The sequence below is a fragment of the Diceros bicornis genome, chromosome 3 (assembly GCF_020826845.1).
Source record: "Diceros bicornis minor isolate mBicDic1 chromosome 3, mDicBic1.mat.cur, whole genome shotgun sequence".
Classification (NCBI taxonomy): domain Eukaryota; kingdom Metazoa; phylum Chordata; class Mammalia; order Perissodactyla; family Rhinocerotidae; genus Diceros; species Diceros bicornis.
Window position 1 is genome coordinate 90,552,235 of NC_080742.1, and position 17,825 is coordinate 90,570,059.

At 42.7% G+C, this 17,825-nt stretch overlaps 1 protein-coding gene across 6 annotated transcripts; it reads left to right on the top strand.

Moving 5' to 3' along the window:
* The first annotated feature begins 239 nt into the window (after positions 1-239).
* CASP2 (caspase 2) lies at positions 240-15,451 on the top strand. 6 transcript variants are annotated; one of them, XM_058531941.1, is made up of 11 exons: positions 244-375; positions 2,919-3,069; positions 3,373-3,540; positions 3,692-3,773; positions 4,372-4,466; positions 4,734-4,910; positions 8,932-9,060; positions 9,220-9,310; positions 12,567-12,716; positions 12,896-13,005; positions 14,960-15,451. In XM_058531941.1, exons 1-11 carry the CDS (start codon positions 302-304, stop codon positions 15,032-15,034), a joined length of 1,302 nt encoding a protein of 433 aa, XP_058387924.1. In that variant the 5' UTR covers positions 244-301; the 3' UTR covers positions 15,035-15,451. The 6 variants fall into 6 exon arrangements, with proteins under 6 accessions (XP_058387948.1, XP_058387924.1, XP_058387914.1 ...); XM_058531931.1 differs by having other exon boundaries at positions 245-375; positions 13,171-15,451; XM_058531965.1 differs by lacking the exons at positions 12,896-13,005; positions 14,960-15,451 and adding an exon at positions 9,396-9,456 and having other exon boundaries at positions 240-375; positions 12,567-12,631.
* The last annotated feature ends 2,374 nt before the right edge of the window (positions 15,452-17,825 follow it).

Below are 17,825 nucleotides of genomic sequence, written 5' to 3' on the forward strand. Positions count from 1 at the left end.
CCAATCGGATTCCCGCGCAGGACGGGGCGGCTCCGCGGTCTCCCCCCGGCTCCTTCCCTTTCCGCCGAGCGCGCTCTCTCACCAATGGACGGCGCTTCCACCGCGAGGGCTCTGCGCCTGCGCGCGCACCGGCGCAGGCGGCGGCTGGGGGGCGGGGCCGGCCTCGCGTCGGGGTGGAGCTAAGAGGGAGGCGCGCAGGCGCGCTGTGCGCTGGCTGACGAGGGAGGGATGCGGCGGACGCGACGGCTTTTGGTTTGTTTGGGTTGTGGGCGGTGCGTGCACAGCCCGGGAAAAGCGGGAAATGGCGGCGCCGAGCGCGGGCTCTCTGCCTGCCCTCCAGCAAAAGGGGCTGATGGCTGCTGACAGGGGGCGCAGGTGAGTGGGGGAGGGCCCCAGGGCAGGGGAAGGCGGGTCTCAGGCGTGAGGCCCTGGCGCCCCCTCCCCTCGGAGCCCCTGGAAGCAGCTTTCTGCAAGGGTGGGAGGCCGGGCTGAGCCCCTGAGGGGCGCGCGGGCCGCAGGCCTTTTCTCAGCCTTGTCCCTCGTAAGCAAAGACTGCCTCAGCCTCCCTTCGTCCAACCCCGGCAGATCTGAACAAGAGGAACCGTTTCCAGTCCTGCCAAATCTCGGCTTCTCTTAAAGATTCTCCATCTTTTGTTTCCCCTGCTTGCCTTATGAGCATCTGTACTCTGCCCCCTTAAAAACCGATGAGACCTGCAGACCTCGGAATTCTGCCTGATGTGCACTTGATCGGATTGAACATAATCATGACCCATATTGCTTTGGATATAATGACCAGATTTGCAAAGCAGTCAGCACAGGCTTTGGGGTTTGAGTGCTTTGAAAGGAAGGGAGGTTCCCGAGGCCGCATATGTGTCTCTCCCTCTGCCACAGTTATGTCATTTCATGGCAGACATCACCCAGGATAACATTATTTTAATGCCTCCTGGTCCGGACCAGAAGATTAATTTAGGACTTCGGAGCTGGAACTTGCAGAAGGACACAGAATCAAGACTTAAGAACTCCCTTTGTGTCCTTTTCTTCACCCCATCTTTCCATTCTAGGCATGTCCTAAATTTCTAGGTGATTGCACTTACATTTGGAAAGTCCACGTTTGAGACTCCACATATTATGGAATACAGGAAGGAGCAGGTGTGTGGAGAAGGGATAATGCTTCAGATTAAGCCTAATGAGTTATTGATTGAAAATTTAAGTCTAGAACTTGAAAGAGTTAAGAACTGGGAGTCAATTAGTGAATTGTGAGTATGGATGAGATTGAATAGGGAGAGGCTCTTTGAGAGGGGGTTCCTAATGGAATATCAGCATTTAAGGGCAGGCCAAAAGTCCTGTGAAGGAAACAGGAACATTAGGCAGAGAAAGGACCTGGAGAGAATGGTGTCATGGAAACTAAGGGAGGAGAAAGTTAAGGAGAAAATGCTCTGGTAAACTAGGAAGAAACCTGAGTAAACTTGCTCCACCATTGATATTAATCCTAAGGAAATACCCAGCATCCGGCTGCGACGTTACTTGTGGTTGGCCTATTAACACTTACTTTTACTACAGTAAGTATATGTCATCATTGTTACTGTTTTGATGTGTTCTAAGGTGATTCTTAAATGGAGTTTTTAATTTCTCTAGATTGTGTTGTAGCAGGTTTGTGCTGAAGGTTTAGGGTAAAAAGAGTATTACAACAGAAGAGACACAAAAAGTTAAAATGGAGTTTCAAACATCACTCTCTCATACCCAAAATTGAATCAAAGTTGGCTGCTTCCAAACCTGGGAATGTTTTACTGACCTTTTCCTATGCCTTTAGATTCTTTGTGCTATCTTCTTGGGCCTCTCTCAGCTCTTCTAAGACTCTGCATTTCCCTCTAACTATAAATCTCTAACTTAAAGTCAAACCAAGTACATGGTAGATGTATGCTATTTCACTGATTCTAAGATGCACATTTTTCCCCCCACATTTTAACATCTTTGAAATCAGGATGCATTTTTAAATAGGTTTTCAAGTTATAAACTGAAGCTGTTACCATATCCTTTCTCACTGCCATCAGGCCCTTACTGTCATGTATTTGGAAACTGTGACTAAGTAGGCTGGCAAGCTCTAGGTTTATATAAACTAGGCACGTAGATGTTATATACTGGAAATGAGATTCTTTTAGTTCATAAACAGAGGCTGATCTCTTTTCAAACTTACAGCAAAACTAAGGAATCCTTGAAATAAAGACATCCCTAGTAAATGATTTAGCCTTTACATAATTTAACTTGTTAAGTGATTTCAAGTTATGTTGATTGTGTTCATTATTGGCATTTATCTATTGTGACTTTTCGTCGTCTTTCTACTCACTCAATTCTTACAGGATTCTAATCATAAAAGCCATAGTTGTAATTGGTGTAAGTAGGCTAGAGAGAGAGTATGTATGTGTCTGTCTGTCTTATTTTTTCTTCTATTAAAGCTGGCCATTGGCTTGAGTTTTTGCCATTGTATTAAATTATTTTATTCCTCACTGAGAATCATTTTAAACTTAAATCACTTTCAGCAGTCTAGATAAATAATGTAAAATGTTTTCTGAAATAATCCTTGATTAAAATTGGTCTGTCAGAAGAATATTCTTTCTCATGAATATGTGTGCCTGTGTGTGTGTTATTTTTGTCAAGTTAGGTATTTCCCTTGGTCAGACCATTCATCTCAGAAGATGGTCTCAGTTGAACATTCTCCATAAAGAATTATACATCATTTCCTTATGACCAATGTGTTACTGCTTAATACTTCTTTAGTTTTAACCAGATTCAATAAAATATATCTAATCTTGGCGATCATAGGTCCTGTTCTTTTTGCTCTTCCTACCCACACCTCTTCCACTCCACTCTTCTGTGCCAAATCTTGTACTTGACAGCCTTTTGTCTGCCTTTATCTGTAGGATACTGGGAGTATGTGGCATGCATCCTGACCATCAGGAAGCTCTAAAAAAGAACCGAGTGGTGCTGGCCAAACAGCTGTTGCTGAGCGAACTGTTAGAACACCTCCTGGAGAAGGACATCATCACCTTGGAAATGAGGGAGCTCATTCAGGTATCTGGAGGCAAAAGAGAAAAGCCAAGAAAATAAATTGGTTGTAGGAGTAGGAACAGAGCGTGATAAAGTGTGGCAAGGATGTAGAACCTTACTAAGGAAATGAAAATGCCCTTCTTTGCTAGAGCATTTAACAGAAAAGATATATAATTCAAGAGTAATGGGAAGGACTTCACTCGTACATATTTTTCTTGTAAAAGGAATTCTTGAGATGGATGATGACACTACCAGGAAGCTCATCTGGAGAAATAGAATTATAGCTTGATACGTAAATATGATGTATGGTTTATTCTTATATCTTAGGCCAAAGTGGGCAATTTCAGCCAGAATGTGGAACTCCTCAACTTGCTGCCCAAGAGGGGTCCCCAGGCTTTTGAGGCCTTCTGTGCGGCCCTGAGGGAGACCAAGCAGGGTCACCTGGAGGATCTGTTACTCACAACCCTCTCTGGTCTTCAGCACGTACTCCCACCGGTATGGAGCCCTAGAAATGTGGTGTGTTGAGAAGGGTTAGTTTGGCGAGAAAGGATTATTTGAGATGGCGGGTGGGGAGACTAGATTTTTGTTTTATTTGGACTGGACCATCTCCCTAAGGCCTGGCCTGGTGGGTCCTGATTTCTTACAGTTGAGCTGTGACTACGACTTGAGTTTCCCTTTCCCGGTGTGTGAGTCCTGTCCCCCTCACAAGCAGCTCCGCCTGTCTACAGGTGAGAATTGATGGGATAAAACGGGTCCCACAGATTGACTTTTTTGTTGACTGGTATCTGACTTTGCCCTAGCACAGTACCTGTTTTCATTCATACTGGGAAGAGTTCCCTCAGTGAATTTTTTAGGGGCTAACAGGACAGTTTAGTTGGGGTAATAGTTGGGCCTATTTCCCTTCCATCACAGATGATAGTTTTTATGGTAATTGGCGCTTGGAGCAACTTGTACAGGTAGGAAATTCGTACACATGATTGGCCTGTCTCCTCTATGAAGCGGAGTTATTTTAGAATGGGAAAAGACTACATTTTGGGCTACTACCCTGCTGATGGAGTAGCCTGGTGATTAGAACAAGGCTTTTATCAGATACCCCATTCAGTCATTCAGTGAGTTGAGTACCTACTATATGCAGGCTAAGTGTAGATGATCCAGTGGTGAGCGAAAGCAGACAGGGTCTCTGCCCTCATGGATCTTACAAATTAGGGGAGTGAGCAAGACCAGTATTTATCAAAACTCCAGTTCAGAAGGGTGCCTGAAGTTATAAAGAAATAGTAGGATTGACACATAGATTCTATGCTAGTTTTTTGGCTCTCTATGGTACAGATACTGTGGAACACTCCCTAGACAACGGAGATGGTCCTCCCTGCCTTCAGGTGAAGCCTTGCACTCCTGAGTTTTATCAAACACACTTCCAGCTGGTGAGTCTTTCAGAAGGGCAAGAGTTGGGAAATGAGATACCCTCCCTGGGCATCTGAGCTTAGTTTGCATATACATTTCCTTCCTGCTTTATCAGTCAGAAAGTCATTGCTGACTGAATGTCTTCAGTGGGCATTTTTCTATTTTGTTCTGGTGGGGTTAAGAAGAAGAATATGATGTCTTTGTTTTCTTGAAATGTCTCGTCTAGACAGGGAAGCATAGTTTCTGTCCTCAAGAAGCTCGTGGTCTAATTGGCCTCCCCTCCCCAGGCCTATAGGTTGCGGTCTCGGCCTCGTGGCCTGGCACTGGTGCTGAGCAATGTGCACTTCACTGGAGAGAAAGACCTGGAATTTCGCTCTGGAGGGGATGTGGACCACAGCACTCTAGTGGCCCTCTTCAAGCTTTTGGGCTACAACGTCCATATTCTACTTGACCAGACTGCAAAGGTACCCAAGGCAGGAAACGCTGCTGTGTAAATTAGAGAATAATTAAGTATTTGCTATACTTTTGGTAAGGCCAGTTTCATCAGTAGGTACTTGAGTGTTCTTCTTGACATGCTGCTTTTGCCAGCTTCCCAATAATAGCGCATGCAAAGAAGCTAACCCACCTTTGTTTCAAAGCTATGGCTGGAACAGCTTCTCTAGTCATCAGGTATTTAAGCAGGTTATACGCTTTCCTGAGAAGTCTGCTGGGCGTGAAGGGATAAGGGTAGGATGTCAGCCATCGTTCCTAGAGGGAATCCTATTAGAAAGTCACGTAACAAAATGAATGCTGTTTATGTTGCATAGGTTTTGGCCTAGCCATTCCTTTTACTAGGAATTTATGTCATGGTTTTCCAAATTTTATGCATTAGATAAGGGATTTTACATACTTGGTTGTTAAAAATACGGTCTTGAATCACCAAGTTGGCTATATACTGCTGTGTTTCAGAAACATTCAGTAGATAACGATGGGCCCATGAGCCTGCTTCACAAATACCATTCCCACTTATGTTAAACCTGATGCAAATTCAAAGACCTGTTGGATTCTAATTCTCTGGTTACGTTGTTCTATAATAAGTGGAATTGCAGTTGAGTTAAACTTTGAGTTCCTTAAAATGTGGGGGAACTGTGTTAGCTATGTTAGCTGTCTAACTATGTTATATTTTTAAAATGTGGACCTTGAGTTTAAGGTACCTCAGTTAGATAAGGGAGTCTTGGCATCACGAAAAAGGGAAGTGTATCCCTTATGTTCCTAAGGACCAAACAAGATGAGAGACAGTGTCTTCTGCAGTAGTTAAAAGGAAGAAACAGTCACCTGGGTCCATATGGTCAGATGGAGAAATGGAAGATATGAGACGAGCCGGCCTTGAAGGATAGAAGCTACTAACGCAGAGAGGAGTGGTAAAGGGATCCTAGACAGGGAGAACAGCATATAGACCAGAAATGTGTATCTGATTTTAGGGACCTAGTGGGTAAACCAAATAAATGCCTAGGGCAGAGGAGTGCCAAAAAGAAGAAAGGAGATAAAGGGACCAGAATGCACAGGGCCTTGAATGTCTTCCCAAAGGAATTGGACTTCCTTGTCTTAATATTAGAACATCATTAGTAATTTTTGAACAGAAAGGTGGTGCATTCATAGTGATGATTCAGGAAGATTAATATGATACTATTGTAAAGAATGAAGTACAGACTACTGGCAGGGAATCCAGTTTGGAAAGGAATTGAGGGACTAAATGAAGTCAGAACCAAATTTGGATGGTGAATTTGGGAATGACTTGTGTGGGAAAAATGCTTTAAGTAATGAAAGAGTGTGAGATCTTTGAGGAAGAGATAAGAGTAACAGGTACAGAAGGCTTAGGACTGCACCTTGGGCTCTAGCCCTCCACGTAGCCTAATCTTCAGCTCTGGAGATTCAGAAACGTGAGGAGGACGTTGCAGAATCAAAATTGACAGTGGCCAAACTCTCAGATACAGTTAAAATCAGGTAGTTACATTGGGTATGATAAACTGGTACATTGGGCATCTGCACAAAATACTTTCCTCCTGGTAGGACCTCTCAGGAGACTCAGCTCTTTTATATCATTATTTGACAAGCAAAGAAACAGAACCAAAAAAATGAACATCCTCTCTTTTTTTCTCCCCATTACACCTTTTTGACTTGAGAGATAATTCCATTCATTTAAAAATTGGAAATAGTATGGTCTTAGAGAATCCTCTTCCCTTCACAGTGCTGGAGAGCACACTGGTATTCTCACTGCTCATGTAGGTTTTCAGTTTTTTTCTTTATCATTGAGTCAAAAGTCTTTTCTCATTGAGTCTCCCTCATGAGGTTGCTAGTTCTAGAATAATAATTTATCCTATAGCATTAGGAAATGAGATACATTTTAAGTGGGAAATTTCCTTTTACCATATGCTGTTGGTTTTCAACTTGCGTTTGGGTCAGAGACTGCTTTGAGAATGTAGGGACAAGCTATGGGTCATTCCAGGAAAATTGGAGCTACCCATAAAATTTTATACATAATTTCAGAGGTTCACAGGTTATTCTCTTCTCCTGTGTCCCCCACCCCTCCAGCCAAAAACACACACAAGAGTTAAGACTATTCTATTTATAGAAGTACTGTCATTTTATCAGAAATAAATCTACAGATCCTATTTTAAGCTATGCTACTTTTGGAAAAATTCTTCCAATGACTAATCCTCATTTATTGAATGGTTTAGTCTTATTAAATTCAGTTACAAAGTGTGTGTTCTCACTTTGGGCTTTGTTCTCTATTTACTGACCTAATAATCTCACTTAAGTTCAAAATACATGTAAGTGCCAAGCATATGTTTTTATAACCTTCTTTGAGCAAAATTAACTACTCTATGTTAAATTCTATTATGGTCAACTCCAGAGGAGCAGTCATCCTTATGTATTCTCTTGAGATTATATGTTCTTGAAATAAATGAATTTTGGATATCTTTTATTATCTTCAGATTTATAATATTATGATTGGCTTCTGTTTGCCCAGAAATATACATACTTTTTCAAAAGAGCCAATTTCTCCATTTCCAGTTAAGTTGCAGACTTTCAAGTTTTTTTGTATCATTGTCTCAATTATCTGTAAGCAGAAGTATTCCAAACAGAGAGATCAGTAGTTCTCAAACTTTAGCACATCAGAATCACCTGGAGGGCTTGTTAAACTGATTACTGGGGCCCAAGACTTTGCATTTCTTAAAAGTTTCCAGATGATGCTGATGCTGCCATTTTAGGAACCACACTTTGAGAGGCACTGCAGTATATTATACAAATGTGCTTTTCATTGGGGGCTGTATATGGTAGCTGTTAGATATATGTGTACTGTAACTGTTCTGCCTAGAGAGCATATTCATCATTGTAGTTCATTCAAATGCATAATAAAATGAACTTGTTTTCTCTCTCCTCTCAGGTGGGAGAGACGACCCAAACATCTTGAACTGTAGAGGGAGACATAGGTTTAACAATTTGTATCAGATTATTATACATTAGATATAGTATAACTTTCCCTTGGATGGGCCAAATGCTTAAGGTAGAGTGGTATTCATGTATAGCAACTTAATGCAAGATAAACAAGATTCTTAAGTTGGACTACAAGATTGACCAATACTAGGTTCCTTTGAAAAAATGATAAGATCGTTACCCTTCGGTAGACATACACATTATAATAGTGGCATATCTTTGCAATATGTGCCAGACATAGTTATAAGTCCTTTCTATTTAATATCTCATTTAATCTTAACAAACTTGGAGAAAACTACTGTTAATTATCTTCCTTGAAAATGGGTATTAGAGCCTTGAGAGGCTAAATAACTTGTTCTAGTTTATGAACCCAGGGGTCAAACCTAGGTCTGTGTGATCCCGTAGCCCATGTATGTAGTCATGGCCCTGCACAGAATCTTCCATACAGTGTGCTCTTCCCTGAACAAAGCATCTTATACAGACATCACTGTCTCTGGGAACTTACAATCTCACATAGAAAACAGCCTAGAAGTACTACTGCTGTTCTCTATTATCATGATCCTATTAGCCCTTTGTCACAGAGCAGGTTATTTTCCTATAGCTGAAGAGGTATAGTACTTACTCATTCACAGCTCACCTGGTGGTCCCCCTTGTGCCATGTATATACAAGGGCATTTGCTCTGAAAAAGGATCTGGTTGATGATTGGGGAATGGATAAAGTTAATTAGCTCATGATTAGCCTCATTAGTAACTTGCTGTAATCCAGGAGTTCTTAACATATGTCAGTGAGTGCAAAATTATATTTGGAATTCTGTGTCTGAAGTCATGTATTTTTCTGGTGAGTCCATAGCTTTCCTTAGCTTCTCAAAGGGTCTCTGACTTCACTTATTGACCGCAGGAATATACAGAAAACGTTTTAATCTAATAGCTTAGAGTTTCAGACACCAAAGAAAAGTTTACAGTGGTGCTGACTCCAGTGAACAACACTAAAAGGTGTCTTTCTTCTAGGAAATGCAAGAGAAACTCCAGAACTTTGCCCAGTTACCTGCTCACCGTCTCACTGACTCCTGCATAGTGGCACTCCTGTCTCATGGCGTAGAGGGTGGCATCTATGGTGTGGATGGCAAACTGCTTCAGGTGTGTGCTGTCTGGTGGACGACAGCTGTTGAGGCTAGGTGGCTTCCCCTCCCCTGCCTGCCTGTCTGTCTTTCTAGTGATGGCAACTGTTGTATACATAGGACTCAGGAGGTCCTACTGACTACTTAACCTCCCTTCTCCCTTATTTCTTTCTGGCAGCTACAAGAGGTTTTTCGGCTCTTTGACAATGCCAACTGCCCAAGCCTACAGAACAAGCCGAAAATGTTCTTCATCCAGGCCTGCCGTGGAGGTGAGTGCCCTGGCAGACCAGCACCTGGGTGGTGGCTCCTGGGCAGCCTCCCACCAGCTCTCACTTTCCTGTTTGCTCCTCTCAGGTGCTATTGGACCCCTTGGGCACCTCCTTCTGTTCACTGCTGCCACCGCCTCTCTTGCTCTGTAAGTGTCTCCCAATGCATGGGGTGTGCTGGGACTTGGGCAGCCCATGGCTCTCAGGTTGGTCAGCTCTCTGTGCACCACCATATCCTGTTCTCAAGACTCTCTTTATATCTGTGTCTTTGCCTTCTTTCCTGAGAAGTCTTACTTTTTTCTGTGCTTATTAATAACCCTGATGCACTTTTTTTTGTCATTCCAGCTAAGGATTTTCTGTCTCTTCTTCCTGTCCCTCTCACTTTATCCCTTTCCTCTTCTCCTATCTCCATCTCTCTTCCTCCTTTCCACTTTCTCCTTTCTTCTCTTTTCACCTACACTGCCATTCTTGCCTCCTTTCTTCTCTTTATCATTTATGTACCATGCAGGATAGCAGTGCAGAAGCCCCGTGTCAGCCTGTGGCTCTTATTCTTCCATGAGCTGCTTCCATCCCTCTTCTTTCTTGCATGCGGTCTGTTGTACCTCTTTAAGAGCCAGGACCCCGTGACTAGGCTCAGAAGACATGCGAGCATGCTTCTCATCCTGGAGGAAACCAGTAATAGTTAAAAGCTGTAACTTTGGAGTCAAATTCTGCCTCTACCACTGACTAGTTATATCAAGTTAGAGAAGTTAACTTGGTGTCCCTCCACCTTAGTTTACTCTGTGTAAAATGTAGATAATCATCAGACCTACTTAAGGTGGTTGTTATGATTAAATGAAATCATATGTATGAAGTGCTTACTTAGCACAGTACCTGGCTCATAGTAAATCCACAGAAAATGCAGCTGTGACTGTTATAACATGATTAGTGCCCTCAACGGACTTATTGTTTGGTTTAAAGGTCACTTTGTCCAAACATTCAAATAATTTTTTTATCTATTGTGTATTCAACAAATGTAAATGGTTAATATTGTTATTATCCTCCTAATATCACCAAAGAATATAATTTCTTAAAGTCCTATGATATGACTAGGACTATACAAAAGCGAAAGAAAATGTTTTCTGTCTCTAAAGAGCCCACTATTTCTGGGGAAATAAAGCAAATAAACATGAAGTAGCTTGAGCATAGTCCAAAGGCCTCAAGTAAGCAAGGGTAAAATTAATGAGGTGCAAACATTTTAAGACAGTTGGAAGAGATTTTGTGGGTAGGATAAGACTTTAATTTGGACCCAGAATGATAAGCTTTACATAGGTGTGGAGTAGCAGATAGAGCCTGTCAGAGGAAAAGAGAGAGTACAATATGAGAAGCACACCAAGATTAAAAGACCCCCCCAAAAAATGGTATGCTGAGCCAGAAGTATGCCTAGATCTAATTAAAAAACTGAGCATCTGTGTAAGTATGTTGTGAGATGTGGCTGGCCACATGAGGTAGATACAGCTGATTATAAACCTTTAGTCACGGCTGAGATTTTGGACTTTAACAGATAGTAATATGGAGCTGTTGCAAGCTTAAGTAAGAAATAATGTGGTGAATTTTTTTCCAGGACAATTTCCATGACAGGGAGCTGCACTAAGAAGAGTATGTGAGGGCAGGAACTTATTTTTTATTCACCTGCTGTATCCCTAAGCCCAGAGCACTGCCTGATACCTGGCAGCACTTAATAAACATCAAATGAATGGGTGAAAATTAATTTGCCTAAAAAGTTGTAGCAATAATGTAGAAAACAGGTATGAGGCTGTTGTGAAGAAAGAACCAATAACATTCATTGATTAATAGATGTTAAGACTTGAAGGCAAGAGAGGTTTCCCTTCTCTTGAGGGACACATTCACCTTGGCCTGTTTCCTTTAGGAGGTATCACCAGCAAAATAAAGTGAAGTAAGGACATTCATGATCATTTTCTCCTCCTATTTTCAGAGATATATACAGTATAGATCTGGATTGGGAGAAACTGCTCTTTTCTGGGGTAATTTGAGTCTTCTCTCTAAAATTAAATCCTTCAAGGGATGAGCAGTATTCTTTGAAAATTTGAGCTCCCCGGTCTTTTGTTGTTTTAGTTAATATTATTGATGTCTGTAAGAATTACCCCGTGCCCCCTGCTCCTAAACTGAAGTGGAAGCTCCATCAGAGCGGGAGTCTTTTCTTCACATCCCTAGGGCTCAAAACAAAAACAGTGTCTGGCATACGGGAGTTGCTCAATAAATTTTTATTGGATCAGTGAATCTTGGTCATTTTTGCCATAGTTCTTCCAAGCTTCACTCCGCTTTTAGGCTCTCTTGAATGTTGCGTGGAGCTGGAAATATTGTAAAAGAGCATACTCTTATCCTTGGTATGTTGAGCTGTGTGTCCTCCCTGTCTCTTTCCTACCTACAGCACCCCCAAAATAAAACAACATCAAAATAAGAATATGTGTGGGGATAGATAAGGCCTAGGTCAAGAGGTAGGTTAGGCATGTACTCAGGGTATGTTGAGAAACTACTGCTAAAATTGAAGAATAGTATTCTTTTTCAATCATATAGAAGAAAATAGTCAAATTATCCAAATTTTAAGTTTTTCCTCTTTTAAATTTATCTTAAATCTTGGATACCTGCTACAATTTGGCTTATGAAATTAATAAACAAGTAGTAGGTGATTTAAAAATACCAAAAACACCTTGGAAACAGCTTATTATGCTTAGTTTTATAATTTTTTTATTGATACATAGATTTTAGGTTGTGATTTTATAGAGCATGCATGTAGTAATCATTTTTAGTTTATTAACTTTTTCTTTTTTATATAATAAAACAAAATCAGTATTTTGTTGTGTTGCAAGAAAAAGCACTGTGACTTCCAGGTATATTGCTAATTGAACAAGTGAATCATGGACATAGATGATTGTTAGTTCTGTTTACAAGGAGTATTGGATTCAGCACTTTCCCTGTCTTACACAGAATGGACAAAGCTCAGACCATGTATATGTGCATATACATGAGCACGGTGCCTGGCCCACAATGGGCACCCCCTGAGGAATGGATGCTTGCTGGGAGAGAAATGAGTAACATTTTTTGTTTTTGTTTTAATTTCGTCAGCCGTAGGTTGGAGGCAGCAGCTGGAAATGGCTCTTCCCAGTCAAGATTGTAGGGAACTTGGGCTTGCCTCTCATGGGCCCAAGAGAGATGGGAGAAAATAACGTCTTTGTCCATTCTTTCTGCCTTTTTACAGATGAAACAGATCGTGGGGTTGACCAGCAAGACGGAAAGAACCACGCGAAACCCCCCGAGTGCGAGGAGAGTGATGCTGGGAAAGAGGGGTTGCTGAAGATGCGACTGCCCACTCGCTCAGACATGATATGTGGCTATGCCTGCCTCAAAGGTATTTTGAGTTCCAAAAGAATAATCCAAAAGATTACACTGTCTTAGACATGCACTTTTTCCTGCTGGCTCTCTGACTAGGGAAGGTACAAGGTGCCATGGAAGTCTAGTTTGGGATGTCCAGCTTTGTGAGGGTATTCCATGACCTTCTAACTGTGGTTAATACTGTCCTGTTTGCAGGGACTGCTGCCATGCGTAACACCAAACGAGGTTCCTGGTACATTGAGGCCCTCACTCAAGTGTTCTCTGAGAGGGCTTGTGACATGCACGTGGCCGACATGCTTGTTAAGGTAAGTCGACTCAGTTTGGCTCCATGAACCTTTTGCATCTCCGCAGTGTTCTACCTTCCTCCTCCCTTGCACTATTTTTCATAGTCTCTCTACCCTTCCGGTTGTGCTGGTATCATGAAAACACCAGCTTCTCAGACTTTGGACCATTGGTTTCTGCCTTTCCAGGTGAATGCACTTATCAAGGAGCGTGAAGGCTATGCCCCTGGCACAGAGTTCCACCGATGCAAGGAGATGTCTGAGTACTGTAGCACTTTGTGCCGTCATCTCTATCTGTTCCCAGGACACCCTCCCACGTGATGCCACCTCCCCATCATCCATGCCAGATGGAGGCCACTGGACCACAGGAGGCATGATAGAGCCTTTTCTCTTCAAGATGCACGGTTTCTGTTCTTCCCCCTCAGGGATTGAGAATCTCACAGACTTGTTTCACATGCCCGTCGTCTCTGCGTTTGAGTATGGGACTACATGCCAGCTTCTCCTGTGTAAAGGCTTCTCCCTGTAGAGCTGGCTCTGGCTCGACTTGTTGCCAGGAGTGTTTGGTTGCAGTAGAGGAGCCTGGCAAATGATGTTTTGAACACAGTGTCTTGATGGGGAGAAGGCACGTGGATTTCCTCGATGTTTGTGTTCAGTTCCTGCCCCCAGGGTTTTGTAGTAGCACTTTCGTAATTGCTTTTATTACATTAGTTAAGATGTTTCCAGAGATCATCTCCTATCTTTTCCTTCTTTCATATCCCAACCACGTTTCTCCCAGAGTGAGAGTTTGGAAGGTGTCCTGATTTAATGTAGGCATTTTTCATTTGGCTTCAAAAGGGCAAACAGAACTAGAGACATACTCAGTTGCTGTGTCTGCAGAAATGACCTGTGCATTCCCTTCAGAACTGCAAGGCCACCCAGCGGAAAGACAGTCTTCTGAACTCAAGGAATTCAGCCTTTCAGCAGAGCTTAGGGTTTGGATGCCTTATATCTGTAACTTCGTGATCTTTGCCCATGGAAGTTTCAAAGATCTTTTAATCAGTTGGCTCTCTCTCTGAGCTTTGTTACTGAAATGAGCCTTGCAGACAATGTCAGCAGATAAGAGTGGTTTGTACTCTGTAACCTGTCACCATATCTTCTCTTTTCTTCCTATGAAATGTCCCTTTCTATAGAAGCTTCCTAGTTGTTATCTCCTTTCTTCCTGTTTCTCCTCTCTTTACCTTTATTTCATCCTGTTTATTGCTGCCCCCAAATCTGCTTAAGATACTGCTTAATTGGATCATTGGCTGCTCAAGGATGTAATGCAGTATCTTGTTCCTGCTTTCAGCTTCAGTATTAAATACTCTTTTGATATTATATGGCCTGTTTCCCCTTCCCATTATGTCTCTCCATTTCAAGGAGGGCACTTTTATGTGTTATTTGGTTACCCTAGAAGCCTTATTTGTGCTCTAGTGAAACTTTCCTGTTCTTTAAGGCCTTCTCTTTTGCTTCCATTCTTGCCCCCTCCAATCTAATCTCTATGTGACAGATTTTGGGTTTTGATTTTTAAATATAAGCCTGATCATGTCACTCCCCTGCTTGGAACCCTTTGGTTTCCTAGTACACCTCAAATAAAATCCAGACTTCTTACCTTGGCCTACAGGGCCCTTGCCCTCCCTTTGAAACCTCATTAAGTACTGATTTCCCTCTAAACGACAGCCCCAGTGACTTCCTCAGTTTCGTAAACATTCTGAGCTCTTTCCTGTTCTGGACCATCACAGACATTCTTCTGGGGTCTACCGCTCTTGGCCTTCTTCATTCTTCAAGTCTCAGCTTAAACGCCACCCTCTTGTGGAGACTTTCCCAGGCCGTTCTGTCGGTAAACAGTCTTCTCCTGTGCTTCTTTATTACTGCGTCCTGTTTAATTCCTTCATTGCACATGTCACAATCTATAATCATATATTTACTTACTTCACCTGTTCATTTCTGTCTCCCCTACTAGGTTGTAAGCTCCATGAGAGCAGAAACCTTGTCTCTCTTGTTCACCCATGCCTGGCACATGGTAGGTCTTCAATAAATGTTTGTTGAATGAAGGAAGGAAGAAAGCAACCCTAGCTAGAATCCTACTTTTTGACAAAATTTCCCTTTTGACAATATACACAGCTGAGCATTTGTACTATTTTTCCATGTGTTTTGTTTTATCCACTGGTATTATTAGCTTCTGAAGACAGATGTCACGTGTGAGACAGATGTCAGTGTGAGACGACTTCCTCCACTTCTCCCATGATGCCTGGCACAGTGCCCGGCCTACAGAAGTTCAGGTGCTCAATAAATACTTGTTCTGTGAGCCAGATGGTTTGGAGACTTGCTGCCAAGTCCTGCCCTTGGGTCACTATTGTATGGAAGTATTTGGGTGATAGAACCTTTCCACTTCCCACTGCCAGGATGTTATATTGCCATCAGGTGCCAAATAAACGCTCATATTTATTACTGATGTCTGTGTGTCTGTAGATACTCAATCTTATGAATCCCACATATTTTCATTTCCTTAGCCCCTTACAGCATTCCTCACCACCTCACAAGGCATACCCAGAGCTGAACACCCCTTATGTTGCTGCTAGATCTTTTTTATATGTGCAGGTCCACACTTGAGATGAGTCCATCTCAGTTGTCACGGCCACAGATAGCTGCTGAAAATATGGCTAGCACTGGGATTTCTCACAGAAGAGATGGAACAGTCATTAGCAAGCAGTGTTGGTTCTGGATGATTCAGATTATGAGATGGAGGTTGGAAAAACAGATTGGGCTGGATATAGGAGGATGATGGGGATTGTAACATTCCATTTCTCACATGGTCCAATTTGGATTTGAGTTTTTCTAGGGTGGGCATAGATTGTAAGAGAGGACCCTAGGGCAGCATGGAAGAGATCTAAGCAGTGGGCTGCGCAAAAGTTGGAGGATTCTTGGGGTGCAGTGTATTTAAAGTGTGTGCCTAGAGATGCAAGTGGGCAAGTGCAGATGGGCTATGGAGGTTTAGCAAGAGATGGGAAATTCTGTAGGAGCATTTGGTAGGAAGCAGCTGTGGAAGCTGGGTGAAAGTTGTTAAGGAATACAGAGGAGGAAGAACAAAAAGGAATTAAGCCGAGCTGAAGCCTCTCATCAGATGGAGTGGGGGAATTGGCTGAGGAAGAACACTGGGGCAAAAGACATGAAGATTGGACTGAAGCTGGTTGGTTGTACTGTAAGAAGAGCCGATGTCTCAAGGGAAGGAGGGATACGAAGTCTAGGAGAAGTTAGGAAGGTACTGGAAGAGTGGGAGTAAGGTTAGTATTCATGTTGAGGAGAGGAAAGCTTTTTGGAGGTGTGATATGTTTGGGGATCATAGAGCAGCATCTGTCTCTAAGCTGGGTTCCATGTCCTTGCCAGCCCCGCCCTTGAATAAGGGTATCAGGTTGAATTTCACAGCCCTGTTCCCTTCCCCCTGCTTACCTCTGCCAGGGGATCTGCTAAAATTATCCCCCTCCCTGAGCTGGGGGCTGCCCCTCTCTGCTGCTCTCCCCCATCCTGTTTCCTTTCATGGGGAAGAGGAAAAAAGGAAGAAATGAAACAAATGGGGTATCAGAGCAAAGGGGGAATGTGTCTAATCGGAGGAGGAAGACATTAATAATAGCTGACCGAGTCCTTGTATGTTGCAGGCACTACACTCAGAGCTCTACGTTCCATCCTCCCCACGGGCCCAAAGGTAGTCATTTTTCCATTTTTATCAGAAGAGGAAAATGAGGCTCAGAGACTTCAATTACACAAAAATGGAAGAAATATAGCTTTAAGGGCATGGCCTCTAGAATTGAATCGATTTTGAATGTGGGCTCAGCCTTTTAACATACCTTGGCTGAGGCATCTAACCTTACTGAACCTCAGTCTCCCATATCTAAAAATAAGGAAAATTGTTTCTACCTTAAAAGGTACCTATGAGGATTAAATGTGATAATGCATGGTGAATCACGCTGTGTTAACGCATTACAGATGCTTGGTGATTGTGAGCTGTCTCACAGAGTGAGCTTCAGTTTAACAATATGAGTTAACATTCAGTACCTACTATGAGGCAAACACTAGGGTAACTTTTTTGTATGCATTCTTTTATCTCTATAATCCTCTAAATTGCTGCCTTTCTGAGGAAACTGAGGCCAGGACATGAAACGAAATCAGGTCAGCTTGAGTGTGTGCTCTTAACAATATTGTTTCTGTGACTTTTTTCCTAACATGAGATTTTCTCCCTCCTAACTGTTTGGGGCTATAGATTTTTCCCATTGAGTTGGGAGAATGAGCCTGAGACCAAAGACTTTATTTCTTCTTAGCCCTGGTTAGGTAGAGAACAGGGAAAAAAGTGTATCGTATCTGAAAAAGCAGAAAAGGGAGAAAGAGACCTGTCCAGCGCTGTCGGACAGGCCTCATATGCGGGGCCTGGGAAGGGACCAAGGATTTTTAAAGGATCTGGAAGGCAAGGTCCAATAAGAAGTAAAGAGAAATGACTACCAGTGAGTACAACTACAAAGAGAGAGTGTCTGGAGAGGAAGTTGCAGTTACATAGGTGAAACTTCAGAAAAGAGGTGGTCGCAGGTTCCGGCCTAGGCTGGATGTGTGAGGGAAAGTGATGACTGAAAACACTGAATAGAGGATGACGGTGTCTTGTCCAGTGGGTTAGGGAGACCAGACTTGAAGAGGTGGGAGTCTGAAAACAAGGGGGTAACCAAGGGAGAAAGTTCATGCTTAAAGTGATGTGGGGGTGTCAAGGGGCTGTCTTGGCACAGCCACCTACACAAGTTTCCCCTGATATCCGAAAGCAGAGCATTCCTATGAAGCCTTTCATA

Excerpts from the sequence above, each read along its gene's own strand:
- CASP2 (XM_058531931.1), top strand. The coding sequence starts at position 302 with ATGGCGGCGCCGAGCGCGGGCTCTCTGCCTGCCCTCCAGCAAAAGGGG. Across the intron at positions 4,911-8,931 it reads TACTTGACCAGACTGCAAAG|GAAATGCAAGAGAAACTCCA; the intron begins GTACCCAAGGCA and ends TCTTTCTTCTAG. Across the intron at positions 12,717-12,895 it reads TGGCTATGCCTGCCTCAAAG|GGACTGCTGCCATGCGTAAC; the intron begins GTATTTTGAGTT and ends TCCTGTTTGCAG.